The 27,849-nt window shown below is 66.0% G+C and overlaps 1 protein-coding gene across 1 annotated transcript in view; it reads left to right on the top strand.

The window, feature by feature from the left end:
- The window catches only part of FLNC (filamin C), a gene marked incomplete at both ends in the record, with an annotated part of 34,582 nt that extends 8,229 nt beyond the window's left edge, over positions 1-26,353 (top strand). The window contains 36 exon segments of the mRNA XM_082785531.1: positions 101-238; positions 1,395-1,521; positions 1,628-1,764; positions 2,632-2,825; positions 3,627-3,659; positions 3,661-3,704; positions 3,706-3,739; positions 3,837-3,864; positions 3,867-3,944; positions 3,947-3,978; positions 4,849-4,972; positions 5,070-5,182; positions 5,184-5,231; positions 6,597-6,687; positions 6,807-6,976; positions 7,906-8,023; positions 8,742-9,004; positions 10,129-10,726; positions 11,569-11,742; positions 12,417-12,579; positions 13,372-13,532; positions 14,276-14,443; positions 15,588-15,711; positions 16,799-16,955; positions 18,087-18,276; positions 19,160-19,183; positions 19,310-19,557; positions 20,291-20,378; positions 20,457-20,597; positions 20,686-20,814; positions 22,051-22,224; positions 22,813-22,974; positions 23,054-23,257; positions 24,042-24,194; positions 24,292-24,414; positions 26,111-26,353. Coding sequence (XP_082641657.1) covers positions 101-238; positions 1,395-1,521; positions 1,628-1,764; positions 2,632-2,825; positions 3,627-3,659; positions 3,661-3,704; positions 3,706-3,739; positions 3,837-3,864; positions 3,867-3,944; positions 3,947-3,978; positions 4,849-4,972; positions 5,070-5,182; positions 5,184-5,231; positions 6,597-6,687; positions 6,807-6,976; positions 7,906-8,023; positions 8,742-9,004; positions 10,129-10,726; positions 11,569-11,742; positions 12,417-12,579; positions 13,372-13,532; positions 14,276-14,443; positions 15,588-15,711; positions 16,799-16,955; positions 18,087-18,276; positions 19,160-19,183; positions 19,310-19,557; positions 20,291-20,378; positions 20,457-20,597; positions 20,686-20,814; positions 22,051-22,224; positions 22,813-22,974; positions 23,054-23,257; positions 24,042-24,194; positions 24,292-24,414; positions 26,111-26,353 — 5,196 coding nt within the window.
- Positions 26,354-27,849: the final 1,496 nt, after the last annotated feature.

Below are 27,849 nucleotides of genomic sequence, written 5' to 3'. Positions count from 1 at the left end.
TCCCCCTTACACCCCCTTACACCCCCGTTACACCCCCATTGCCCCCCCCACGGTGCTGGGTGCCATGTGGGGGTGCTGAGCGTGTCCCCCCCCCCCCCAGCCTGCAGCCCTGCTGCGTGCCGTGCCTCGGGCCGGGGGCTGCAGCCCAAGGGGGTGCGGGTGCAGGAGGCGGCCGCCTTCAGGGTCTTCACCAAGGGCGCCGGCACCGGGGAGCTGCGGGTGCTGGTCAAGGGGCCTGGTGAGTGTGCAAGGGGGGGGGTGTGGGTGTGCAAGGGGTGTGTGTGGGTGTGCAAGGGGCGCGTGTTGAGCTTGGGGTGTGCACGGGGGTGTGCGTTGAGCTGGGGGTGCGCAGGGGGCGTGTGGGTGCGCACAGGGGGTGTGATGAGGGGGTGTGCAAGGGGGGGAGTGGGTGTGCAAGGGGGGTTTGGGGGTGTGCAAGGGGAGGTGTGAGTGTGCAAGGGGGGGTGTGGGTGTGCAAGGGGTGCGTGTTGAGCTTGGGGTGTGCACGGGGGTGTGCGTTGAGCTGGGGGTGCGCAGGGGGCGTGTGGGTGCGCACAGGGGGTGGGCTGAGGTGGTGTGCAAGGGGGGGAGTGGGTGTGCAAGGGGGGTTTGGGGGTGTGCAAAGGGAGGGGTGGGCGTGCAAGGGGAGGGTGGGCGTGCAAGAGGTGAGCTGGGGGCGTGCGAGTGTGCAAGGGGGGTGTGGGGTGCGCGCGGGGGTGCGGGGGGGGCGCAATAGGGGGTGCGCTGAGCTGGGGGTGGGCGTGCAAGGGGCGTGCAAGGGGGGTGTGCAAGGGGGGGCGTGCCCAGCACCGTGCGCGTGCCGCTGCTGCCCCCTGCTGGGAGCCGCAGCCGCGGGTCCTGGGGGGGGGGTCGCGGAGGGGGACCCTTGGGGGGGGTGGGCGCATGGCTGGGGGTGTCCTGGAGGTGTTGTGGGGGTACCCTGGGGGTGCCCATGAGGGTGGGGGGGATCTTTTGGGGGTGCCCTGGGGGTCTTGGGGGGGAGGGATCGATATTGGGGGTGTTCTGGGGGTGCCTTTTTTTGGGGGGGGGGCACACGGCTGGGGGTGCCCACGGGGTGCTGTGGGGGTGCCCTGGAGGTGTTCTGGGGGTACCCTGGGGGTGCCCATGGGGGGGGGGTTAAATCGATTGTGGGGGGGGTCGGGGAGGGGGAAATCCATAGTGGGGGGGGGGTTCTGGGGGGTGCGAATTGAGGGGGGGGGTCACGGATTGGGGTGGGGGGGCGCACAGTTGGGGTACCCAAGGGCTCTCCATGGGCGCACGGTGGGGAGGGGCGCACGGTTGGGTGGGTGCGTGCGTGGGGGGGGTCGTCTCCCCTTTTAGGCTTGGGGGGCACCCCGAGGTGACCCCCCCCCATTGTGTGCGCCCCCCCCCAGACGGCGCGGAGCTGCCGGTGTCGGTGCGGGACGTGGGGGACGGGGTCTACGCCTGCGAGTACCGCCCGGTGCAACCCGGCACCCACCTGGTGGCCATCACCTGGGGGGGCTGCGCCATCCCCCGCAGGTGAGCGGGGTCGTTTTTTTTTTTTTTGGGGGGTGGGAGGCACACGAGGAGGGGGGAGGGGGTCGTGGGGGTGTCCCCCCACCCTTATCCGGCCCCCTCCCCGCAGCCCCTTCGAGGTGCAGGTGTCCCCCGAGGCCGGCTCGCAGAAGGTGCGCGCCTGGGGGCCGGGGCTGGAGACCGGCGTGGTGGGGAGGTCGGCAGACTTCGTGGTGGAGGCCATCGGCACCGAAGTGGGGACGTTGGGTGAGTGGGGAGGGGGCTGGGGGGGGTGGGCATGGGGTGGGGGAGGGTGGGGGAGGTCGCCGGGGTGGGGGCGTGGGGGTGGGGCGGGTGGCAGCGTGGTGGGGACACGGGGACAGGTTTGGTGGCAGCGTGGTGGGGGCATTGGGTGGCACCGTGGTGAGGTATGGGGACAAGGTGGTGTGGCACCATGGTGGGGATGTGGGTATGGATGGTGGCACCATGGTGGGGACACAGGGACAGGATGGGGTGGCACCACAGTGGGGACATGGGCATGGGTTTAGGTGGCACCGTGGTGGGGACCTGGGGACAGGTTTGGTGGCACCATGGTGGGAACATTGGGTGGCACCATGGTGAGGTATGGGGACAAGGTGGTGTGGCACCGTGGTGGGGATGTGGGTTTGGGTTTGGTGGCGGCGTGGTGGGGACATGGGGACAGGATGGGTGGCACCATGGTGGGGACATGGGCATGGGTTTGGTGGCACCATGGTGGGGACCAGGGGACAGGTTTGGTGGCTCCATGGTGGGGACATTGAGGATAGGGTGGGAGGCACCATGGTGGGGACATGGGGACAGGATGGGGTGCCACCATGGTGGGGACATTTGGAATAGAGTGGGTGGCACCACAGTGGGGACACGGAGCTGTGCTGGGTGCCACCACCCCGAGGACATCCTGGTCACCGTGCTGGGGACACGGGGGGGGGGTTGGCACCGCACCATGGTGACAGGCACCGAGGACGTGCCCACGGTTTGGTGCCACCGTGCCGAGGACACCACTTGGAGACCAAAACCTTACCCGTGTCCCCTCCCACCCATCCCCACCACCCCTCCCCGTGTCCCCCGTGTCCCCCGTGTCCCCTCCCCGGCCAGGTTTCTCCATCGAGGGCCCCTCCCAGGCCAAAATCGAGTGCGACGACCGCGGGGACGGCTCCTGCGACGTGCGCTACTGGCCCACGGAGCCGGGCGAGTACGCCGTGCACGTGGTGTGCGACGACGAGGACATCCGCGACAGCCCCTTCATCGCGCGCATCCTGCCCGCGCCCCCCGACTGCTTCCCCGAAAAGGTGCCCCCCCCCCCCCCCCATGTCCCCCCACCCCGTGTCCCCACCTTGTGTCCACCCCGTGTCCCCTCCGTGTCCTCTCCCGTCACCCCCATGCCATCCCTGGGTCTTCATCTGTCCCCCACCCCGTGTTTTCTCTGTGTCCCCCCCCCCCCAATTCCATCCCTTTTTGCGCTCCCCCATGTCCCCTCCTGTCCCCCTGTGTCCCCCCGTGTCCCCCCGTGTCCCCCCCGTGTCCCCTTCTGACCACTTGTCACCCGTGCCCCCCCCATTGCCCTGTGTCCCCCTGCTTCCCCCCCATGTCCCCCTGTGCCCCCCCCAGTGCCCTGTGTCCCCCCCATGTCCCCCCATGCCCCCCCAGTGCTCTGTGTCCCCCCCATGTCCCCCTATGCCCCCCCAGTGCCCCCCCAGTGCCCTGTGTCCCCCCCATGTCCCCCCATGCCCCCCCAGTGCCCTGTGTCCCCCTGCCTCCCCCCCATGTCCCCCCATGACCCCCCATTGCTCTGTGTCCCCCCCACGCCCCCCCATGTCCCCCTTCTCACCCCATGCCCCCCCCACCCCCCAGCCACTCCACCCCCCCCCACATCCCCCTACACCCCCCCACATCCCCCCCCAACCCCCCACATCCCCCTCCTTTCCCCCCCACCCCACCCGGTCACCCCCAGCACCCACGGGTGCCCCTCACCGCCTCCCCCAGCGCCCCCATCTCCTTCCTATGGCCACCCCGACACCTCCCCAATTTGGGGGCCTCCCCAGACCCCCCCGCCCCCTGAGCCGTATCCCTTTGTGTCCCCCCCCCCCCAGGTGAAGGCGTGGGGGCCGGGGCTGGAGCCCTCGGGGGGTGATCGTGCAGCGCCCGGCCGAGTTCACCATCGACGCGCGCCGCCGGCCGCGGGGACCTGCGGCTTTACGCACAGGTGGGTCCCCAAAAGTGGGGCCCTGGGGGGGGGTCCCGGGGTCTCAGGGTTACGCCAGGGGTCCCTCACCTCTGTTAACCCCCCCCCACCACCTCAGGACGCCGAGGGGTGCCCCATCGACATCAAGGGAAGGATAACGGGGATGGCACCTACCAGTGTGCCTACGTGCCCACCCGGGCCATCAAGCACACCATCATTGTCACCTGGGGGGTGTCAACGTGCCCCGCAGCCCCTTCCGGGTGAGTGGGGGTCTGGGGGGGTCCGGGGGGTCCGGGGGGGTGAGGGGAAGGGGGTGGGAGGGGTAATGGGGGGTGTTGGGTGCCAGGAGCAAGGGGGAGGGATGGTGAGGGTGTGGGGTGTGTGGGGTGCGTTGGGGTGTTGGGTGCCAGGAGCGAGGGGGAAGGGGCTGGTGTGGGTATGGGGTGCGTGGGGTATGGGGTGCAATGGGGTGTGGTTGGGGTTTTGGGGTGCCAGGAGCAAGGGGAGGGGTTGGAGTGGATATGGGGGTGCATGGGGTGCCCGGTGCAGCTATGGGGTGTGTGGGGTCTGGAGGAGTGTGGGCTCAAGGAACAAGTAGAAGGTGCTGGAATGGATATGGGGTGCATGGGGTGTGGGGTGCATTGGGGTTTTGGGGTGCCAGGAGCAAGGAGAAGGGGCTGGAATGGGTATGGGGTGCATGGGGTATAGGGTGCGTGGGTGTGTTGGGGTTTTGGGGTGCCAGGAGCAAGGAGAAGGTGCTGGAATGGATTTGGGGTGCATGGGGTGCCCAGTGCAGCTATGGGGTGTGTGGGGTGCATTGGGGTGGTGGGTGCCAGGAGCAAGAAGAAGGGGCTGGTTTGGTTATGGGGTGTGTGTGGGGGGATATGGGGTGGCAGCCGCAAGCATCAGGGTGCCAGGAATTTGTGGGTATTTATATGGGGTGCGTGGGGTGCCAGGAGCAAGGCGAGGCGCTGCTTTGGTTATGGGGTTACGGGGTGCTGGGCGCATCGGGGCGCATCAGGGTGCCGGGCACGGATATGGGGCGCATGGCGCACGGAGGGGTGCACCCTGGGGAGGGGTCCACGCCTCGTGGTGCCCCACGGCACCCCACTGACGGGGACACCCCACAGGTGAACGTGGGCGAGGGCAGCCACCCGGGACGCGTGCGGGTGCACGGCCCGGGCGTGGAGAAGACGGGGCTGAAGGCGGGCGAGCCCACCTACTTCACCGTGGACTGCAGCGAGGCCGGGCAAGTGGGCGCCCACACCCAATGTCCCCGTGTTCCCTCGGTGTCCTCGTCACGGCTTTGGGGGTGCTGACGCCTCCCCGTGTGTCCCCCCTCCACCTCCAGGGGACGTGAGCATCGGCATCAAGTGCGCGCCGGGCGTGGTGGGGCCACTGGAGGCCGACATCGATTTCGACATCATCAAGAACGACAACGACACCTTCACCGTCAAGTACAACGCCGCCCGGCGCCGGGCTCTACACCATCATGGTGCTCTTCGCCAACCAGGTGCGCCGCCGGCACGCTCGGGCCACCGTGGTGTCACCCCCGACGGGGACGCTCGTGGCACGGTGGTGTCACCCCCATGGGGATGCTCGTGGCACGGTGGTGCCGCTCGTCTCCAGTGGTGCCACTGGTGCCGTGGTGGTGCCACCCCCATGGGGCCACTTGTGCCCACTGGTGCCACTCGTCCCCTACCAGTGCCACTGGTGCCGTGGTGGTGACACCCCCGTGATGCCACTTGTCCCCTACCAGTGCCACTTGTCCCCAGTGGTGCCACTTGTGCCCACTGGTGCCACTCGTCCCCTACCAGTGCCACTTGTCCCCAGTGGTGCCATTTGTGCCACGGTGGCGCCATTTGTGCCCATTGGTGCCACTTGTCCCCTACCAGTGCCACTTGTCCCCAGTGGTGCCACTTGTGTCATGGTGGTGCCACCCCCATGGTGCCACTCGCCTCAGTGGTGCCACTTGTCCCCAGTGGTGCCATTTGTCCCCTACCAGTGCCATTTGTGCCACAGTGGTGCCATTTGTGCCCATTGGTGCCACTTGTCCCCTACCAGTGCCACTTGTCCCCAGCAGTGCCACTCGTGCCATGGTGGTGCCACTCGTCCCCCACAGTGCCACTTATCCCCAGTGGTGTCACTTGTCCCCTTCCAGTGCCACTTGTCCCCAGTGATGCCACTTTTGCCCAGTGGTGCCACCCCCATGATGCCACTTGTCCCCAGTGGTGCCACTTGTGCCTAGTGGTGCTACTTGTCCCCTACCAGTGCCACTTGTCCCCAGTGGTGCCACTTGTGCCCACTGGTGCCACTCGTCCCCCCAGTGGTGCCACTCATCCCCTACCAGTGCCACTAGTGCCGTGGTGGTGCCACCCCTATGGTGCCACTTGTCCCCAGTGGTGCCACTTGTGCCTAGTGGTACCACTTGACCCTACCAGTGCCACTTGTCCCCAATGGTGCCACTTGTGCCATAGAGGTGCCACTCATCCCCCACAGTGCCACTTGTGCCCAACAGTGCCACTTGTCCCCAGTGGTGCCACTCGTCCCCTGGCAGTGTCACTCCTGGCACCCACCCACGTCCCTTGGCCGTGTCCCCTGTCCCTTGGCCGTGTCCCCTGTCCCCTGGCCGTGTCCCCAGCCATGCTGCCTGTCCCCTGGCAGCCCCTCCTGGCAGTGTCCCCTTTCTCTCAGCTGCGTCCCCTGTCCCTGGCAGTGTCCCCTGGCGGTGTCCTTTATCCTGCCCGTGTCCCCGAGCCACGTCCCCTGTCCTTGCCGTGACCCTGTGGCCCTGTCCCTTATCCGTGGCGGTGCCACCCTGTCCCTGGCCGTGTCCCCTGTCCCTGGCCGTGTCCCTGACCCGATCCCGTCCCCGCAGGAGATCCCCAGCAGCCCGTTCCGCATCAAGGTGGACCCGTGCCACGACAGCAGCAAGGTCAAGGCGGAGGGACCTGGCCTGAGCCGCACGGGTGAGGGGACGGGGACGGGGACGGGGACGGGGACGGGGGCTGGGGGCTGGGTTTGGGGGTCTCCGGGGGGTGTGGGGGGGGAGCCGTGGGGCTGACGGTGCTGTGGGTGCCACACGCAGGCGTGGAGGTGGGCAAGCCGACGCACTTCACGGTGCACACCAAGGGCGCGGGCAAGGCCAAGCTGGACGTGCAGTTTGCGGGGCCGGGGAAGGGCCCGGCCGTGCGCGACTTCGAGGTCATCGACAACCACGACTACTCCTACACCGTCAAGTACACGGCCCTGCAGCAGGTGGGGCACCCGTGGGGGGTCACCCTATAGGGGCCACCCCGTGGAGGTCACCCCATAGGGGACACCCCATAGTGGCCACCCCATAGTGGCCACCCCGTGGAGGTCACCCCATAGTGGCCACCCCATGGGGGCCATCCCATAGTGGCCACCCCATGGAGGTCACCCCATAGTGGCCACCCCATAGTGGCCACCCCATAGTGGCCACCCCATGGAGGTCACCCCATAGTGGCCACCCCATGGGGGCCATCCCATAGAGCCACCCGTTGTGGCACTGGGCATCTCCATGGTCATCCCATATGGACACCCCCATGGGCACCCCGCCTTTATGGGTACCCCCATGGTCCCCCGATCCCTATGGGTACCCCAATGGCTCCCCCCAATCCCTATGGGTACCCCCATGAGCCCCCCACCCCTGTGGGTACCCCAATGTCTGCCCCCATCCCTATGGGTACCCCCATGGCCTCCCCATCCCTATGGGTTCCCCAATGTCTCCCCCCATCCCTATGGGTACCCCCATGAGCCCCCCACCCCTGTGGGTACCCCCTATGCCCCCCCACCCCTATGAGCACCCCCCTGTCCCCCCTCCCATGGGCACCCAGTCCCCATGGGCGCCCCACCACTGGCACCCCTATGGCTACCCAATCCCTACGAGCACCCCAGACACCCCATAGACCCCTCTCTGGGCAGCTGAGCCCCACCCCCAGCCACCCCACAGGGACCCCCCCTCACCCCTCACCCCCCCAGGACCCCCCCAGTCCCCCGGGCGCCCCCACAAACGGGGCACCCATGGGGTCCCCGCAGGCTCCCACCCATAGGAGCCCCCCAAAATGCTGGGTGCCCTTTCCCTAGCAGCCCCTGGGCACCCCGGGGTGGGCGTCGGGACCCCCCCCCCGGCCCCCAGCAGCACCCTAAGGTGCCCCATCCCGCAGGGTAACATGACCGTGGTGGTGACCTACGGGGGGGACCCCGTCCCCAAAAGCCCCTTCAGCGTCAACGTGGCGCCGGCCCTGCAGCTCAGCAAGGTCAAGGTGCAGGGGCTCAGCACCAGTGAGTGGGGGCGGCGCTGTGGGGTGGGGGGCACCGTGGGGTTGGGGGGGGGTTCTATGGGGCGGGGGGCACCATGGGGCGAGTGGGTGTCATGGGGTGGGGGCACCCGGGTGGTGTATGTGGGGCCAACAGGCACAGGGGGCGTCGTGGGGAGGGTGTGGGACCCCCTTGGTTATGGGGTGGGTGCACCAGGGCACGGGACCCCCTTGGTTATGGGGTGCCCCATGGGGTGGGCGTGCCCCAGAGAAGTGTAGGATCCCCTTGGTTTTGGGATACCCCATAGGGTGGGTGCACCCTGCTAGGACGTGGGACCCCCTTGGTTAAAGGGCACCCTTGGGGTGGGTGCAGCAGGGCACGGGACCCCCTTAGTTACGGGACACCCCATAGGGTGGGTGCACCTCGGGGTTGGGGACCCCTGTGGTTATGGGGTGCCCTGTGGGGTGGGTGCACCAGATCACAGAGCTCCCTTAGTTATGGGGTGCCCCGTGGGGTGGGTGCACCCTGCTAGGACATGGGACCCCCTGTGATTATGGGGTGCCCCATGGGGTAGGATGTGGGACCCCTTTACCATTGGGGCACCCCATGGGGTGGGCGCACCAGGACATCTTTGGCGACCCCTTACAGCTACGGGGCGCCCCGGGGAGGTCCGGAACCTTGGGGACTCCCCTTCCCTTGACCCCTTTCCTCCCCCTTTGACCCCTTTCCCCCCTCCCCACAGAGGTGGCCGTGGGGCAGGAGCAGGCGTTCGCGGTGGAGACGCAGGGCGCGGGCGGGCAGGGCCGGCTGGACGTGCGCATCTCCTCGCCCTCGCGCCGCCCCCTGCCCTGCAAGGTGGAGCCGGGGGCGGCCGGCGGCCCCCACCGCGTGCAGTACGTGCCCCCCGAGGAGGGACCCTACAAGGTGGACGTCACCTACGACGGACACCCCGTCCCCGGCAGCCCCTTCACCGTGGAGGCCGTGCTGCCCCCCGACCCCTCCAAGGTGAGCCGGCGGCGCGCGTGGCGCACGCTCCGTGGCGCACGCTCCGTGGTGCACCTGCTCGTGGCACGCTCCTTGCTCACGTGCCCTCGTTGTGCACGCCTTCATCGCATGCTCTCGTTGCTCCCTGCCCCTGTTGCACGCTCCCTGCTTGCACACGTGCTTGTTGCACGCTCCTTCCTTGCACACCTCTGTTTCGTGCCCCTTGCTCGTGCGCTCTTGTGCACTTCTTCCTTGTGCACACTTGTTGCACGCTCCTTCCTTGCACACCTCTGCTTTGTGCCCCTTGCTCGTGCGCTCTTGTTGTGCGCTTCGTCTTTGCACGCTCGTGGTGCACGCTCGCTGCTCGCACCCCCTCGTGCCCACCCAGCCGGCTCGTGGCCTCGTGAAGCGCACACCCACGCTCCTCGCACGCTCCCTGCTCGTGCTGAGGGCATCCCATGGGTGTGCCATCCTGGTGCACGCCCGTGACACTTGTGCTTTGCACACACACACGTGGCGCTCCGTGCCACAATCCCCCATCCCTTTCCATGTCCCCATCGTCCCCTGACCCCTCCGACGTCCCCCAACCCATCCAATGCCGCCCAACCCCTCCAAAATCCCCCATCCCTTTTCATCTCCCCAACATCCCCCAACCCATCCGATGTCCCCCAACCTCCTCTGACATCCCCGACCCCTCTAACACCCCTGACCCTTCCAAAATCCCCCATCCCTTAGCACGTCCCCGACGTCTCCCAACCCCTCCAACATCCCCCAACACATCTGATACCCCCCGACCCCTCTAACGCCCCTGTCCCCTACAAAATCCCCCATCCCTTCCCATGTCCCTATTGTCCCCTGACCTCTCCAACATCCCCCATCCCTTTTCATGTCCCCATCGTCCCCCAACCCACCCAATGTCCCCCAACCCATCCAATGCCCCCCGACCCCTCCAACATTCCCCATCACTTTCCATCTCCCCAACGTCCCCCAACCCATCCGATGCCCCCCGACCCCTCTGATGTCCCCGACCCCTCCAAAATCCCCCATCCCTTCCCATGTCCCCATCGTCCCCCGACCCCTCCAACATCCCCCAACCCATGCGATGCCCCCCGACCCCTCTAACACCCCCGACCTCCCCCTTACAGGTGAGCGCCTACGGTCCGGGTCTCCAGGGCGGCCTGGTGGGCACCCCGGCCCCCTTCACCATCGACACCAAAGGGGCCGGCACGGGGGGCTTGGGGCTGACGGTGGAGGGCCCGTGCGAGGCCAAGATCGAGTGCCAGGACAACGGCGACGGCTCGTGCTCGGTGTCCTACCTGCCGACGGAGCCGGGCGAGTACGCCATCAACATCCTCTTCGCCGAGCGCCACATCCCCGGCAGCCCCTTCAAGGCCGACGTCCGCCCCGTCTTCGACCCCAGCAAGGTGACGGCCAGCGGCCCCGGGCTGGAGCGCGGCAAGGCCGGCGAGGCGGCCACCTTCCTGGTGGACTGCTCCAAGGCGGGCGACGCCGAGCTCACCATCGAGATCATCTCGGATTCGGGGGTCAAGGCGGAGGTGCTGATCCAAAACAACCGGGACGGCACCTACGCCATCACCTACACGCCCGCCTGCCCCGGCTCCTACACCATCACCATCAAGTACGGCGGGCACCCCGTGCCCAAGTTCCCCGTGCGCGTCACCGTTGACCCCGCCGTCGACACCAGCGGCGTCAAGGTCTACGGCAAGGGCGTGGAGCCCCGAGGTGAGGGGGGCACGAGGGTGGGTTGGGTGTGGGGTGGGCACGGGGCGCCCCGGGGTGCCTCCTCCAAGTGGGTGTCCCCGTGGGCATCTCCATCCCCATGGGTGTCCCCTCCTCGTGGGCGTCTTTATGGGCATCCCCGTGGGCATCCCATCCCATTGGTATCTTTGTGGACATCCCCAAGGGCAATTCCTGCCCCATGAGCATCCCCATGGGTGTCCCATCCTGTTGGGTGTCCCCATGGGCATCCCATCCCATGGGCATCTTTATGGGCATCCCCATGGGTTTTCCATCCCATTGGGCATCTCCATGGGCATCCCATCCCCCTGGGCATCCCCTTCCCAATGGGAATCTCCACTGGCATCCCCATTTTCATCCCATCCCCTTGGGGCATCCTTGTGGACATCCCCATGGGCGTCTCCTTCCCATTGGGCATCCCCATGGGCACCCCAACCCCATTGGCACCTCCTTTCCATGGGCTTCTGCTCCCCATGGACGCCTCCTCCCCATGGGCACCCCAGTGGGCACCCCAAGGGGCACCCCAAAAAACATTTCCCCATGGGAACCCCAATGTGTGCCCACTCCCTATGGGCACCCCAATTGATATCTCCTCCCTGTGGGCACCCCAATTGATGTCTCCCCCCCGTTGTGCACCCCATTGGCCCTTTCCTCCCCATGGGCACCCCAATGGGTACCCAAGTGTGCACCCACTCCCCATGGGCACCCCAATTGACATCTCCTCCCCATGGGTACCCCAATGGACACCTCCTCCCCATTGTGCACCCCAACTGACACCACATCCCCCCCTTGGGGTCGCCCCCGTCCTGACGCCACCCCACACGCAGGGGTGCTGCGGGAGGTCAGCACCGACTTCACGGTGGACGCGCGGGCGCTCACCAAAACCGGGGGGCCCCACGTCAAGGCCCGGGTGCTGAACCCCTCGGGCGCCAAGACCGAAACCTACGTCACCGACCACGGCGACGGCACCTACCGCGTGGACTACACCCCCTACGAGGACGGTGAGGGACCCCACGGACCCCATATCCCACTGGGAACCCCCCCCTCTGCCCCAAATCCCAGTTGGGAACGTCCCAAATGCCCCCGATTTGGGGCTCCTGTGGTCCCGACCTGGGATTCCCACACCCCCCAGCCAGGGATGATCCCCTCCCAAAAGCCCCCCATGGGGGATCCCCTAAAAACCCCAACCAGGGACAGCCCCACTGAGGGACCCCTCCCAGAATAAAACAACCAGGGACCCCCATATCCTTGCCCAGGGGTCCCCAACCCCACTGTTTGGAGCCCCCCCCCCAACTCTTCCAATGAGGGACCCCCTAAAAAAACCCCAACCCGGGACCCCCCAAAGACTCCCCCGTGTGGGATCCTTCCCCAAAAAACAGCCAGAGACCCCCCACCCCTGCCCAGATCCCCCCAAATCCCCTTATTTATGGCCCCCCAGTTCCCCAGTGGAGCCCCCACCTCCTCCAATGTGGGACCCCCCAAAACCTCCCCAACAAGGAACCCCCTCCCCAAAACCCCTACTGAGGGCCCCCCACCTCCAACGTGAGACCCTCCCCAAACCCCCTGCAACCTGGGACTCCCCCGACTCCCCCCCATGAGGGACCCCCACCACCACCCCCTAGGACCCCCCCCAAGCCCCCCGTTGGTCCCGGGGGTGACGTTTGTCCCCCCGCAGGCGTGCACCACGTGGAGGTGACCTACAAGGACGTGGCGGTGCCCCTCAGCCCCTTCCGCGTGGCCGTGGCCGAGGGCTGCGAGCCCACCCGTGTGCGTGCCCACGGCCCCGGCCTGGAGGGGGGCCTGGTGGGCACGGCCAACTGCTTCACCGTGGAGACCAGGTGGGCACCGGCACCCTGACACCCCGCTGGTGGGACCCCCGGCACCGTGTCACCGCGGGCACCCCGGTCCCCTTGACGTGGTGGTGGCGCCTCCAGCCCTGTGCCACCGTGGGCACCCCAGTCCCCTTGCCATGGAGGTGGCACCTCTGTCACCCTCCCACCTTGGGCACCTCGGTCCCCTTGCCCTGGAGGTGGCACCCCCAGCCCTGTGCCACCATGGGCACCCCAGTCCCCTTGCCTTGGAGGTGGCACCTCCAGCCCTATGCCACCATGGGCATCTCCATCACCCTATCATGGAGGTGACACCCCCAGCCCTGTGCCACCGTGGGCATCTCCATCGTCCTGTCTTGGAAGGTGGCTCCTCAAAATCCTGCCACCATGGGCACCCCAATCCCCTTGCCATGGAGGTGACACCTCTGTCACCCTACCGTGGTGGTGGCACTTCCATCACCCTGCCACCTTGGGCACCTTCATCTCCTTGCCATGGAGGTGGCACCCCCAGCCCTGTGCCACCGTGGGCACCCCAGTCCCCTTGCCATGGAGATGGCACCTCCGTCACCCTACTGCCATGGTCACCCCGGTCCCCTTGCCCTGGAGGTGGCACGTGTCACCCAACCACGGTGACGCCACCTTCATTTCTCCACCACCGTGGCCACCTCGGTCCCCTTACCACGGAGGTGACGCCTCCATCCCCCTCCCACCTTGGGCACCCCAATCCCCTTGCCCTGGCGGTGCCACCCCCATTGGGGACCCGTCCCCGTCCCCATCCCTGAGCGGCGCCGTTGTCCCCAGGGGTGCGGGCACCGGGGGGCTGGGCCTGGCCATCGAGGGTCCCTCGGAGGCGAAGATGTCCTGCAAGGACAACAAGGACGGGAGCTGCACGGTGGAGTACATCCCCTTCACGCCCGGCGACTACGACGTCAACATCACCTTCGGTGGCCACCCCATCCCCGGTGCGTGGGGACGGGGACGGGGCTGGGGGCTCCTGGGGGTCTTCTGCTGCGCTTGTGGGGTCCCCATGGCCGTGCCGTCCCCGTTGTCACGCTGTCCCCATGCCCGTGGTGGCCCCGCACCCATGGTGGCCCCATCTCCATGTTGTCCCCGTGCCCGTGTTCTCCCCGTGCCCATGTCCCCCCGCTGTCCCCTTGCCCGTGGTCTCCCTGTCCCCAATTTGTCCCCGTGCCCATTTTGTCCCCACGTTGTCCCCATGCCCAAATTGTCCCCATGTTCTCCCCATGCCCATGTTGTCCCCGCTGGCCCCACACTGTCCCCATGCCCAAATTGTCCCCATGCCCGTGTTCTCCTTGTTCCTACGTTATCTCCAAACCGTCCCCATGCCCACGTTGTCCCCACACTGTCCCCATGCCCACATTGTCCCCCTGTCCCCATATTGTCCCCATGCCCACGGTGTCCCCCCGTCCCCATATTGTCCCCATGCCCACATTGTCCCCCCTGTCCCCACACTGTCCCCATGCCCATTTTGTCCCCATGATGTCCCCATGCCCATTTTGTCCCCATATTGTCCCCATGCCCACATTGTCCCCCCCGTCCCCATATTGTCCCCATGCCCACATTGTCCCCCCTGTCCCCATATTATCCCCATGCCCTCGCTGTCCCCCCTGTCCCCATATTGTCCCCATGCTGTCCCCGTGCCGTCCCCGTGCCGGCGGTGACGCCGCGCCGTGCCGTGCCGCAGGGAGCCCGTTCCGGGTGCCGGTGCAGGACGTGGTGGACCCCAGCAAGGTGAAGTGCTCGGGGCCGGGGCTGGGCCCCAGCGTCCGCGCCCGCCTGCCCCAAACCTTCACCGTGGACTGCAGCGCCGCGGGGCTGGCACCGCTCGAGGTCACGCTGCTGGGACCCACCGGTGCGTGGGGCTGGGGGGGCCGTGGCCGTGGGGTGTCTTGTGCCATGGGGTGACTTATCTGTGGGGTACCCTGCCCCATAGGGTGCCTGCCCCATAGGGTGTCCTGTGCCATGGGGTACCTGTGCCATGGGGTGCCCTGTGCCATGGGGTGACTTCTCCGTGGGGTACCCTGCCCCATAGGGTGCCTGCCCCATAGGGTGCCCTGTGCCATGGGGTGTCCTGTGCCATGGGGTACCCGTGCCATGGGGTGACTTATCTGTGGGGTACCCTGCCCCATAGGGTGCCTGCCCCATAGGGTGTCCTGTGCCATGGGGTGTCCTGTGCCATGGGGTGTCCTGTGCCATGGGGTGACTTATCCATGGGGTACCCTGCCCCACAGGGTGCTGACCCCACAGCATGTCCTGCCCCATGGGGTGCCCTGTGCCATGGGGTTACTTATCCATGGGGTACCCTGCCCCATAGACTGCCTGCCCCACAGCATGTCCTGCCCCATAGGGTGTCCTGTGCCATGGGGTGACTTGTCCATGGGGTACCCTGCCCTATAGGGTGCTGGCCCCACAGCATGTCCTGCCCCATAGGGTGTCCTATGCCATGGGGTGACTTTTCCATGGGGTGACTTCTCCGTAGGGTGCCAGCCCCATAGGGTGTCCTGTGCCTTGGGGTACCCGTGCCATGGGGTGACTTATCCATGGGGTAGCCTGCCCTATAGGGTGATGACCCCACAGCATGTCCTGCCCCATAGGGTGTCCAGTGCCATGGGGTTACTTATCCATGGGGTATCCTGCCCCATAGGGTGCCTGCCCCACAGCATGTCCTGCCCCATAGGGTGTCCTGTGCCATGGGGTACCCATGCCATGGGGTGACTTATCCATGCGGTATCCTGCCCTATAGGGTGCTGGCCCCACAGCATGCCTTCTCCTGTGGGGTATCCTGCTCCATGGGGTGCCCTGTGCCATGGGGTGACTCGTCCATAGGGTCCCCTGTACCCCACAGGGTGCCGTACTCCATAGGGTGCCCTGTCCCATAGGGTTCCCTGCCCCATAGGATTTCCTGCCCCATAGGGTGCCCTGCCCCATGGGATGCTCTGTCCATGGGTCTCCCCGCCCCACGGGGACCCAGCCCCACTGATCTCCCCCCCCCACAGGCCTGGCGGAGCCGGTGGAGGTGCGTGACAACGGGGACGGCACCCACAAGGTGACCTACACCCCGGCCACCGACGGGCCCTACACCGTGGCCGTCAAGTACGCCGACCAGGAGGTGCCGCGCAGGTGAGGGGCAGCGCCCAGCCCCACTGATCCCCCTGCCCCACTGATCCCCGTGCCCCACACTGATCCTGTGCCCCACACTGACCCTGTGCCCCATACTGACCCCACTGACCCCATATCCCACTGACCCTGTGCCCTGGATTGACCCTGTGCCCTATACTGACCCTATTCCCCATGCTGACCCCGCTGACCCCGTGCCCTGCATTGACCCTGTGTCCCCCACTGACCCTTTGCCCTACACCGACCCTGTTCCCCATACTGACCCTACTGACCCCATATCCCAATGACCCTGTGCCCCACATTAACCCCGTGTCTCCTACTGACCCTGTGCCCTACACCAACCCTGTTCCCCATACTGACCCCACCGACCCCATGCCCCACATTAACCCTGTGTCCCCCACTGACCCTGTGCCCTATCCCGACCCCGTTCCCCGTACTGACCCCACTGACCCCATGCCCTGCATTAACCCTGTGTCCCCCACATTGACCCTGTGCCCTATACTGACCCTATTCCCCATACTGACCCTGCTGACCCCATGCCTTACATTGACCCTGTGTCCCCCACTGACCCTGTGCCCTATACTGACCCTGTTCCCCATACTGACCCTGACCCTACTGACCCCATATCCCACTGACCCTGTGCCCTGAATTGACCCTGTGCCCTATACTGACCCTATTCCCCATACTGACCCCACTGACCCCATGCCCCGCATTGACCCTGTGTCCCCCACTGACCCTGTGTCCCCCACTGACCCTGTGCCCTACCCCGACCCCGTTCCCCGTACTGACCCCACTGACCCCATGCCCTGAATTAACCCCGTGTCCCCCGCTGACCCTGTGCCCTACCCCGACCCCGTTCCCCATGCTGACCCTGCTGACCCCATGCCTTACATTGACCCTGTGTCCCCCACTGACCCTGTCCCCTACACCGACCCCGTTCCCTGTATTGACCGCACTGACCTCATACCCCATTGACCCCATGCCCTGCATTTACCCTGTGCCCTATACTGACCCTGTGCCCTACACCAACCCTATTCCCCATACTGACCCTGCTGACCCCATGCCCTGCACTGACCCCGTGTCCCCGCAGCCCGTTCAAGATCAAGGTGCTGCCCGCCCACGACGCCAGCAAGGTGCGCGCCAGCGGCCCGGGGCTGAGCGCCAGCGGCATCCCCGCCAGCCTGCCCGTGGAGTTCACCATCGACGCGCGCAACGCCGGAGAGGGGCTGCTGACCGTGCAGATCCTGGTGAGCCCCACAACCGGCCTCCTACCGCCCCGGGGGGCGCTGGGACACATAGGGCTCCCTATGGGCGTCCCATAGGGCGTTGAGCCCCATAGAGCTCCCTATGGCTGTCCCATGGGGCACCAAACCCCACAGAGCTCCCTATAGCCATCCCATGGGGCACTAAGCCCTGTAGGGCTCCCTATAGCCATCCCATGGGGTGCTGAGCCCTGTAGGGCTCCCTATAGCTATCCCATGGGCCCCATAGAGCTCCCTGTAGCCATCCCATGGGGCACCAACCCTCATAGGGCTCCCTGTAGCCATCCCATGGGGTGCTGAGCCCCATAGAGCTCTCTATAGCCATCCCATAGGGCATTGAGCCCCATAGAGCTCCCTATAGCCATCCCATGGGTGCTGAGCCCCATAGGCTCCCTATGACTGTCCCATGGGGTGCTGAGCCCCATATTGTTCCCTGTGGCCATCCCATGGGGCACTGAACCCTGTAGGGCTCCCTGTAGCCATCCCATGGGGTGCTGAGCCCCATAGAGCTCCTTATGGCTGTCCCATGGGGCACCAAGCCCCATAGAGCTCCCTATAGCCATCCCATGGGGTGCTGGGCCCCATAGAGCTCCCTGTAGCCATCCCATAGGGCGTTGAGCCCCACAGAGCTCCCTCTGGCCATCCCATGGGGCACCAAGCCCCATAGTGCTCTCTGTAGCCATCCCATGGGGCGCTGAGCCCCATAGGGCTCCCTATGGCCATCCCATGGGGCACCAAGCCCCATAGAGCCCCCTCTGGCCATCCCATGGGGCACCAAACCCCATAGGGCTCCCTATGGCCATCCTATGGGGCACCGAGCCCCATAGAGCTCCCTATAGCCATCCCATGGCGCACCAAGCCCTATAGAGCTCCCTGTGGCCATCCCATGGCGCACCAAGCCCTATAGGGCCCCCTCTGGCCATCCCATGGGGCGCTGAGCCCCACAGGGCTCCCTATAGCCATCCCATGGGGTGCCGAGCCCCATAGGGCTCCCTGTGGCCATCCCATGGGGCACCAAGCCCTATAGAGCTCCCTGTGGCCATCCCATGGGGCACCAAGCCCTATAGGGCCCCCTCTGGCCGTCCCATGGGGCGCTGAGCCGCGCGGTGCCCGCAGGACCCCGAGGGGCAGCCCAAGAAGGCGGCGATCCGGGACAACGGGGACGGCACCTACACCGTGTCCTACGTCCCCGACCTGCCGGGGCGCTACACCATCACCATCAAGTACGGGGGCGACGAGATCCCCTGCTCGCCCTTCCGCATCCACGCCGTGCCCTCCGGCGACGCCAGCAAGTGCCTCGTCACAGGTGGGCCCTGCCCCACGGCGTGCCCCACGGCGTGCCCCACGGCGTGCCCCACGCTGCCCTATGGCTTCCCCGTGCCACCCCCGCGCTGCCTCCTGCCACCCCGCGGCATCCTCCTGCTGCCCCATTGTGCCCCATGCTGCCCCATAGCATCCCTGTGCTGCCCCACGGCACCCCCGTGCTGCCCCACGGCATCCCCTTGCTGCCCCATTGTGCGCCGTGCTGCCCCATAGCGTCCCTGTGCCACCCCATGGCATCCCCTTGCTGCCCCATAGCATCCTTGTGCTGCCCCACAGCACCCCTGTGCCACCCCACAGCATCCTCCTGCTGCCCCACAGATTCTCTGTGCTGCCCCACATCACCCCCTTGCTGCCCCACTGTGCCCTGTGCTGCCCCACGGCATCCCCGCGCTGCCCCATTGTGCCCTCTGCTGCCCCATAGCATCCCCACCCTGCCCCACGGCGTACCCGTGCTGCCCCACAGCACCCCCACGCTGCCCCACATCGTTCCCTTGCTGCCCCACTGTGCCCCGTGCTGCCCCACGGCACCCCCACCCTGCCCCACAGCATCCCCACCCTGCCCCACGGCGCACCCGCGCTGCCCCCTACCACCCCACAGTTTCTCCTCGCTGCCCCACAGATCCCCTGCCCCACAGCGCCTCGTGCTGCCCCACACCGACCCCCGGCACCCCCCTGCCCCACAGCTTCCCTCCGCTGCCCCACGCCTTCCCCACGGCACCCCCCTTCCCTGCCTTGCCCCCCACCGTCACCCCACGGGTGCCCCCCGAGCAGAGCAGGAACGTGCCGGCCCCCCGGCCCCCCGCAGCCCCCCGTAGCCCCCCGCAGCCCCCCCATCTCATCCGCTTTTCCCTCGTCTCTCTTTGCAGTATCCATTGGGGGCCACGGACTGGGTAAGTGGGGCCGGGGGGGCCAGGGGAGTGGGGTGGCGGCGAGGGTCTTGGGGAGGGGTTTGGGTGGCCGGGATGGGTCCCCGTGACCGTGTCCCACCCTCCCCCGTCCCCCTCCTTGCCCCACAGGTGCCTGCCTGGGCCCCACCATCCAAATTGGGGAGGAAACGGTGATTACGGTGGACGCCAAGGCGGCCGGGCAGGGCAAGGTGACCTGCAAGGTGTCGACGCCCGACGGGGCCGAGCTGGACGTGGACGTGGTGGAGAACCACGACGGCACCTTCGACATCTACTACACCGCCCCCGAGCCCGGCAAATACGTCATCACCATCCGCTTCGGGGGCGAGCACGTCCCCAACAGCCCCTTCCACGTCCTGGTAGGTGCTGGTGGTGGTGGTGGTGGTGGTGGGGATTTTGGGAGGGGTTTTGGGGGGTGATGGGGGCTTCGTGGGGTGCGCCGCGGGGTTGGGAGATGAGGACGGGTGGTGTAGGGTAAAGAGTTGGGGATGTGGTGGGCACCGTGGGGTCGTGGTGGGCACCATAGGGTTGTGGCGGGCACTATGGGGTTGTGGTGGGCACCGTGGGGTTGTGGTGGGAACAGTGGGGTTGTGGTGGGCACCATAGGGTTGTGGTGGGCACAGTGGGGTCATGGTGGGCACCGTGGGGTTGTGGTGGGCACCATGGGGTCGTGGTGGGCACCGTGGGGTCGTGGTGGGCACTGTAGGGTTGTGGTGGGCACAGTGGGGTCGTGGTGGGCACCATGGAGTCGTGGTGGGCACAGTGGGGTTGTGGTGGGCACAGTGGGGTTTTGGTGGGCACCATGGGGTCGTGGTGGGCACGGTGGGGTCGTGGTGGGCACCGTGGGGTTGTGATGGGCACCATAGGGTCGTGGTGGGCACGGTGGGGTCGTGGTGGGCACCATAGGGTCGTGGTGGGCACCGTGGGGTTGGGACACCATGACAAGCACCATGGGGCAGGTCTGGGAGCATAGGGGGCACCAAGAGGGTGGGAGATGTTGGTGGGCACCGTGGGGCAGAGCCGGGGCCGTGGTGGCCACCCCGGGGGGGGTGGGGTCTGTGGCACTGACACCGCTCTGCCCCACGGCACCAGGCCACCGAGGAGCCCCCCGCCACCGCCGAGAGCCTTCGTCCCTTCAACCTCGTCATCCCCTTCACCGTGCAGAAGGGCGAGATCACAGGTATGGGGCGCGGTGTGGGGCGCGGGGTGGGGTGCTGGGGTCCCCAAGGCACCCCGGTGACCCGGTGTCCGTCCCCAGGCGAGGTGCGGATGCCCTCGGGGAAGACGGCGCGCCCCAACATCACGGACAACAAGGACGGGACGGTGACGGTGCGCTACGCCCCCACCGAGAAGGGGCTGCACGAGATGGACATCCGCTACGACGGCAACCACATCCCCGGTGAGCACTGGGAGCACTGGGAAGGGGCCGAACCCCGACCCCCCCCGGCGCCGCGGCCCCGTGTCCCTGACTGTCCCCGTGTCCCCAGGGAGCCCCCTCCAGTTCTACGTGGACGCCATCAACCCGCGGCACGTCAGCGCCTACGGGCCGGGGCTGAGCCATGGCATGGTCAACAAGCCCTGCACCTTCACCATTGTCACCAAGGACGCTGGGGAGGGTGAGTGAGGGTCCCAGGGGGGTGGGAAGGGGTTGGGAGGGGATGGGCAGCGTGGGGGCGGGAGATCATGGGGGCCACCAGGGGGTTGGGAGACTGGGGGGGGCAACTGTAGGTTTGGGAGAGCATGATGGGCACCGTAGGCTTGGAAGAGCATGTAGGTTGTCATTGGGTTGGAAGACCACGATGGGCACTGTTGGGTTGGAAGAACATGACGGGCACCATTGAGTTGAAAGATCATGTTGGCCATTGTTGGGTTGGAAGACCACGATGGGCACCATTGGGTTGGAAGACCATGATGGGCACCGTTGGGTTGGAAGACCATGTTGGCCACCATTGGGTTAGAAGACCATGTTGGCCATCATTGTGTTAGAAGATCACGTTGGCCATCATTGGGTTGGAAGACCACGATGGGCACCATTGGGTTAGAAAATCATGTTGGCCATCATTGGATTGGAAGACCATGAGGGGCACCGTTGGGTTGGAAGACCACAATGGTCATCATTGTGTTGGAAGATCACGTTGGCCATCATTGGGTTGGAAGACCACGATGGTCATCATTGGGCTAGAAAATCATGTTGGCCATCGTTGTGTTGGAAGATCGCGTTGGCCATCATTGGGTTGGAAGACCATGATGCGCACCGTTGGGTTGGAAGACCATGTTGGCCACCATTGGGTTAGAAGATCACGTTGGCCATCATTGGGTTGGAAGACCACGATGGTCATCATTGTGTTGGAAGATCATGTTGGCCATCATTGGGTTGGAAGATCACATTGGCCATCATTGGGTTGGAAGACCATGATGGTTATCATTGGGTTAGAAAATCATGTTGGCCATCATTGGGTTGGAAGATCATGTTGGCCACCATTGTGTTAGAAGATCACGTTGGCCATCGTTGGGTTGGAAGACCATGATGGGCACCATAGGGTTGGAAGACCATGATGGTCATCATTGGGCTAGAAAATCATGTTGGCCATCATTGGGTTGGAAGACCACGACGGGCACCATTGGGTTGGAAGACCCTAAGGGCACCATGGGTCAGAGCATTGGGACCACGGTGGCTCCCATAGGGTTGGAAGACCGTGATGGGCACAACGGGGTTGGGAGATTTGGTGGCCACTATGGGGTTGGGAGTCCACGATGATCACTGCTCATCTGGGAAATGGTGGTGGTGGGCACCGTGGGGCTGGGGGCGCGTGGTGGGCACCGCGGTGCTGACCCCGTGCCCCCTGCCCCAGGTGGGCTCTCGCTGGCGGTGGAGGGCCCTTCCAAGGCAGAGATCACCTGCAAGGATAACAAGGACGGGACCTGCACCGTGTCCTACCTGCCCACGGCCCCCGGGGACTACAACATCATCGTCCGCTTCGACGACAAGCACATCCCGGGCAGCCCCTTCACCGCCAAGATCACCGGTGAGTGGGGGGCTCAGGGAGACCCTTGATGGGGTCCCCTCTGGTCTCGGGGACTTTCTGCGTGGCCTCTGGGAGCCATCGTGTGGCCACCGGGTCCGTTGTCCAGTCCTGGCCACCAGGACCCCATGGTGTGGCCACAGGTACCCTGTCCATGTGGCCTTGGGGACCCCTGAACGGTGGTGGTCATGGGGACCCCTGAATGGCTGTGGGGGATCCCACTGTGTGATATGGGGACACCTGCATGGTCATGACCACGGGGACCCCACCAGGACCCCACCACGTGGCCATGGGGACCCCTGAACTGGTGGTGGTCATGGGGACCCCTGAATGGCTGTGGGGGATCCCATGGGGACACCTGCGTGGTCATGACCATGGGGACCCCACCAGGACCCCACCACGTGGCCTTGGGGACCCCGTGTGGTCACGGGGACCCCACCACGTGGCATTGGGTGCGCCGCATGGCCACCAAGACCCCACCACGCATCCCCACGTATCCCTGGGGACCCCGCTGACGTGGCCATGGACCCGTGGCCACGGGACCTCCGCGCTGCACCCCCTTTTTGCCCCCCGCTGACGGCACCTCCGCAGGGGACGACTCGATGCGCACGTCCCAGCTGAACGTGGGCACCTCCACGGACGTCTCGCTGAAGATCACGGAGACGGACCTGAGCCTGCTGACCGCCAGCATCCGCGCGCCCTCGGGCAACGAGGAGCCCTGCCTGCTCAAGCGGCTGCCCAACCGCCACATCGGTGCGCGGGGACGCGGGGGACGTGGGGGGCACCCGGGGGGTGGCGGTGGCTGACGGTGGCGTCCCCCCCCCTTCCCCAGGCATCTCCTTCACGCCCAAGGAGGTGGGCGAGCACGTGGTGAGCGTGAAGAAGAGCGGGCAGCACGTCACCAACAGCCCCTTCAAGATCCTGGTGGGGCAGTCGGAGATCGGGGACGCCAGCCGGGTGAAGGTGTGGGGCAAGGGGCTGGTGGAGGGGCACACCTTCGAGGTGGCCGAGTTCATCGTGGACACGCGTAGCGCCGGTGAGACCACGGGTGGGGACGGGGATGGGGACGGGGCATTGGGGTGACGCGTTTGGGGCTGGCGTGGGGTGGTGGTCGAGGGCAATTTGTGGCTGTGGCCAGCATGGGATGGGTGGTGGCCGTGGTGGTGGCGTGGTCGTGGTCAGGAAGGGATGGGTGGTGGCCGTGGCATGGCCAAGGGCAACCAACATGGGATGGAGACCATGGTGATGATGTGGTCATGGCCAGGTTGGGATGGGTGTTGGCCATGGCATGACCAAGGGATGGAGGCCATGGTGAGGGCATGGTCATGGCCAGGATAGGATGGGTGGTGGCCATGGCATGACCAAGGGATGGAGACCATGGTGATGATGTGGTCATGACCAGAACGGGTTGGATGATGGCCATGGAATGGTCAAGGGCAACCAACACGGGATGGAGACCATGGTGATGGCATTGTCATGACCAAGATGGGATGGGTGTTGGCCATGGCATGACCAAGGGATTGAGGAGATGGTGAGGGCATGGTCATGGCCAGGATGGGATGGGTGGTGGCCATGGCATGGCCAAGGGCAACCAACATGGGATGGAGGCCATGGTGATGACGTGGTCATGACCACGTTGGGTTGGATGATGGCCATGGCATGGCCAAGGTCAACTTGGGGTGGTGGCCATAGCTGTGACTGTGTTGGGATGGGCTGGTGGCCGTGGTGGTGGCACGGCCGTGGCCAGGATGGGCTGGTGGCCTCGTCACGCCCCCGTCTACGTTGGGGGATGTCCCCAAACACGTCCCCGCTCTGCCCAGGCTACGGCGGGCTGGGCCTGTCCATCGAGGGCCCCAGCAAGGTGGACATCAACTGCGAGGACGTGGAGGACGGCACCTGCAAGGTCACCTACTGCCCCACCGAGCCCGGCAACTACATCATCAACATCAAGTTCGCCGACAAACACGTCCCAGGTGGGCGCGGGGATGGGGTTGGGGTCAGCACGGTCCCATGGGGGGGGTGGCCGGGGTGGGCGCGTTGAGCTGGTGGCCGTGTCCCCCCCCGAAACAGGGAGCCCCTTCACGGTGAAGGTGACGGGCGAGGGGCGCATGAAGGAGAGCATCACGCGCCGGCGCCAGGCCCCCTCCATCGCCACCATCGGCAGCACCTGCGACCTCAACCTCAAGATCCCAGGTAGGGCACGCGTCTTCCTCCTCCTCCTCCTCCTCCTCCTCCTCCTCCTCCTCCTCCTCCTCCTCCTCCTTCTCCTCTTCCTGCTCCTGCGCCTCCGCGGCGGGGACGGGGACAGGGACAGGACAAGGACAGGGCAGGGACAGGGCAAGGAGAGGGACAGGACAGGGGCAGGACAGGGACAGGGACGCGTCTCGGCCGCTCCAGCTCTGATCTCCGCCGCCTTCTTCCTTCTCTCCTCGTCCGTCCCCGTGTCCGTCCGCGTGTGCCCGTGCCCCTCCGTGCCTGCGTCCCTCCGGGTTTGTCCGTCTGTCCGTGCCCCCACCCACGTGTCCATGTGTCCGTGCCTGTGACCGTCCGTGTACCGGCCCGTCTGTGCGCCCATCCGTGTCCGTCCATCCCTGCACACCCTCCTCCGTCTGTGTAACCATCCATCCACGCATCCATCCGTGTCTCCATCCTTCTGTGCACCTCTCCATCCATCCGTCTGTCCATCCATCCGTCCATCCATCCATCCATCCATCCGTCTGTCCATCCATCCGTCCATCCATCCATCCATCCATGTGTTCATCCACTGACATATATCCATCATCCATCCATCCTTCTGTCCATATTTCCACTCATCCTTGCATCCATCATACATCCATCCACCCACCCATCTATCCACATGTCCGTCCACCACCCATCCATGTTTTTGCCCGCCCATCCATAATTTAATTAAATATTCCATCCATCCATCCATAATTTAATTAAATATTCCATCCATCCATCCATCCATCCACCCATGCATCCATCAATCATCCGTCCATGTTTCCACCCTTCCACCATCCATCTATCCACGCATCCGTCCATCCATCCATGCATCCATCCATGTGCTCATCCACTGATGTGTCCGTCTGTCCGTCCGTCCGTCTGTCCATCCATCCATGTTTCTGCCCATCCATCCATCCACTGATGTGTCCATCCATCCATCCATCCATGCACGTGTCCGTGTGTCCTCATGTCTTCCCATGTGCCACTGTCCCCGTGTTGGTGTCCCCGTGTCCCTATCCCTGTCCCCTTGTCGGTGTCCCCGTCCCCATCTCGGTGTCCCCATGTCGGTGTCCTCATGCCCATGTTGGTGTCCCCATCCCCGTGTTGGTGTCCCCGTCTCGGTGTCGGTGTCCCCATCCCTGTCTCGGTGTCGGTGTCCCCGTCCCCGTGTTGGTGTCCCCATCCCCGTGCCCATGTCCCTGTCCCCGTCTCGGTGTCCTGGTGTCCCTGTCCCTGTCTCGGTGTCGGTGCCCCTGTCCCTGTGTTGGTGTCCCTGTCCCCGTCTCGGTGTCCCTGTGCCCATGTTGGTGTCCCCATCCCCTTGTTGGTGTCCCGGTGTCCCCGTCTCGGTGTCGGTGTCCCCATGCCCATGTTGGTGTCCCCGTCCCTGTGCCCATGTCCCTGTCCCTGTCTTGGTGTCCTGGTGTCCCTGTCCCCGTCTTGGTGTCCCCATGCCCATGTTGGTGTCCCCGTCCCTATCTCGGTGTCGGTGTCCCCGTCTCGGTGTCCCCATCTTGGTGTCCCCGTCTTGGTGTCCCGGTGTCCCCGTCCCCGTCTCGCTGTCGGTGTCCCTGTGCCCATGTTGGTGTCCCCGTCCCCGTCTCGCTGTCCCGGTGTCCCCGTGCCCGCCCGGCGCGCGGCGCCGCCGCTGCCGCCGCCGCTGCAGGGAACTGGTTCCAGATGGTGTCGGCGCAGGAGCGCCTGACGCGCACCTTCACGCGGAGCAGCCACACCTACACGCGCACCGAGCGCACCGAGATCAGCAAGACGCGCGGCGGCGAGACCAAGCGGGAGGTGCGGGTGGAGGAGTCCACGCAGGTCGGCGGCGACCCCTTCCCCAACGTCTTCGGGGATTTCCTGGGCCGCGAGGGCCTGGGCGCCTTCGGCAGCATCGCCCGCGGCCAGGAGGGTGCGTGCGTGTGCCGGGGGCGTGCGAGCGTCTGCGCCGGGGCTGGGCACGGCTGCTTGTGCGAGGGGTCGGGGGTGTGGGTGCACGGGGGTGCGCTTGTGCGAGGGGTGGGTGTAACTGCACGGGGGAATGTGCTTGCGCAAGGGGTGGCGTGTTTGGGCATGGGGGGTGCACGCTTGTGCAAGGGGTAGGGGCATGTGTACGTGGGAGAGCGTGCAAGGGCTTGGTGCGCTTGTGCAAGTGGAAATGTGCTCGTGCAAGGGCTGGGGGCATGTGTACGTGGGACGGTGCTTGTGCAAGGGCTGGGTTCACTTGTGATGGGGAACATGCTTGTGCAAGGGCTCGGTGCGTTCATACGTGGGAGAGTGCTTGTGCAAGGCCTGAGTGCACTTGCACGTGGACATGTTCTTGCACGGGGGCTGCACGTTTGCACCAAGGACTCTGCTAGCAGAAGGGCTGGATGCACGTGGGAGTTTGCACGAGCTGCAGGCGTGCATTTGCACGTGGGTTTGTGCGTGATCACACCGCACCGTGTGCCTGTGTGGGGCTGGGTGTGCTCTTGCACGTGGGATCGGGCTTGCACGGGGACTGGGTGTGCTCGTGCAAAGCCATGGGCGGTGCTTGCACAGTGCTTGCACTCAGGGCTGTGTGCTCACTGTGTGCTGGCACGAGGGCTGGGTGTGCACTTGCACGTGGGATCGGGCTTGCACGGGGCTCACGCAGCACTGTGGGCGATGCACAAGAGCACAAGCTTGCACGGAAGCTCATTTGCACGAGGGCTGAGCGTGGGTTTGCACACAGGAGTGTGTTTGCACGGGGCTGTGTGCTCACCATACACGGCACGAGTGTGTTTGCACGGGGCTGTGTGTGCTTGCACGGGGCTGTGCCCCCCCAGGGGGACCACGCACCTTCCCACAGCAGCTGTGCGTGCCCCTTGCACGAGGCCTTGCACAAGAGCCGGCTCTCCCAGGCCTGGCACACGCCTTCCCCTGGCAGGGGGCATTTGCACAAGGCGCCTTGCACGAGGCTGCCCTTGCACAAGCGTGGCAGCTGGGCACCGGCGGCGCGGTGCTCACGAGAGGTGTGCGTGTGCCCTTGCACGGGCTGACACGGGCCTTGCACAGAGCCCTTTGCGCAAGCGTGTGGGCGGGCGTGCTCACGGGGGGGGGGCGGGCGTGCAAGCCCCTAGCACGAGGGTGTGAGCTCACGGCTTGCACACTTACCGGCGTGTGCTGGGTGTGCTTGTGCCCCTCGCACGAGGCTGCACGCTCAGCAGGCGAGGGGGCACGGTGTGTGGGGGGGGTGTGCGTGTGCCCTTTGCACGAGGGTGCAGGATCCCCGGGGTGCGTGCAAGCCCCTTGCAGGTGGGTACAGGATTTTTGGGGTGCACACAGCCCCCTTGCAAAGGGGTTGCAGGTATTGGGGTGCATGCAAACCCCTTGCAAATGAGCGCACACTCTTTGGGGTGCACGAAGCCCCTCACAGATGGGTGCACA

Source organism: Aythya marila (genome assembly GCF_965140915.1).
Source record: "Aythya marila genome assembly, contig: HAP1_HAP1_SCAFFOLD_693, whole genome shotgun sequence".
Lineage (NCBI taxonomy): Eukaryota > Metazoa > Chordata > Aves > Anseriformes > Anatidae > Aythya > Aythya marila.
This window is presented reverse-complemented; position numbering and strand designations above follow the sequence as displayed.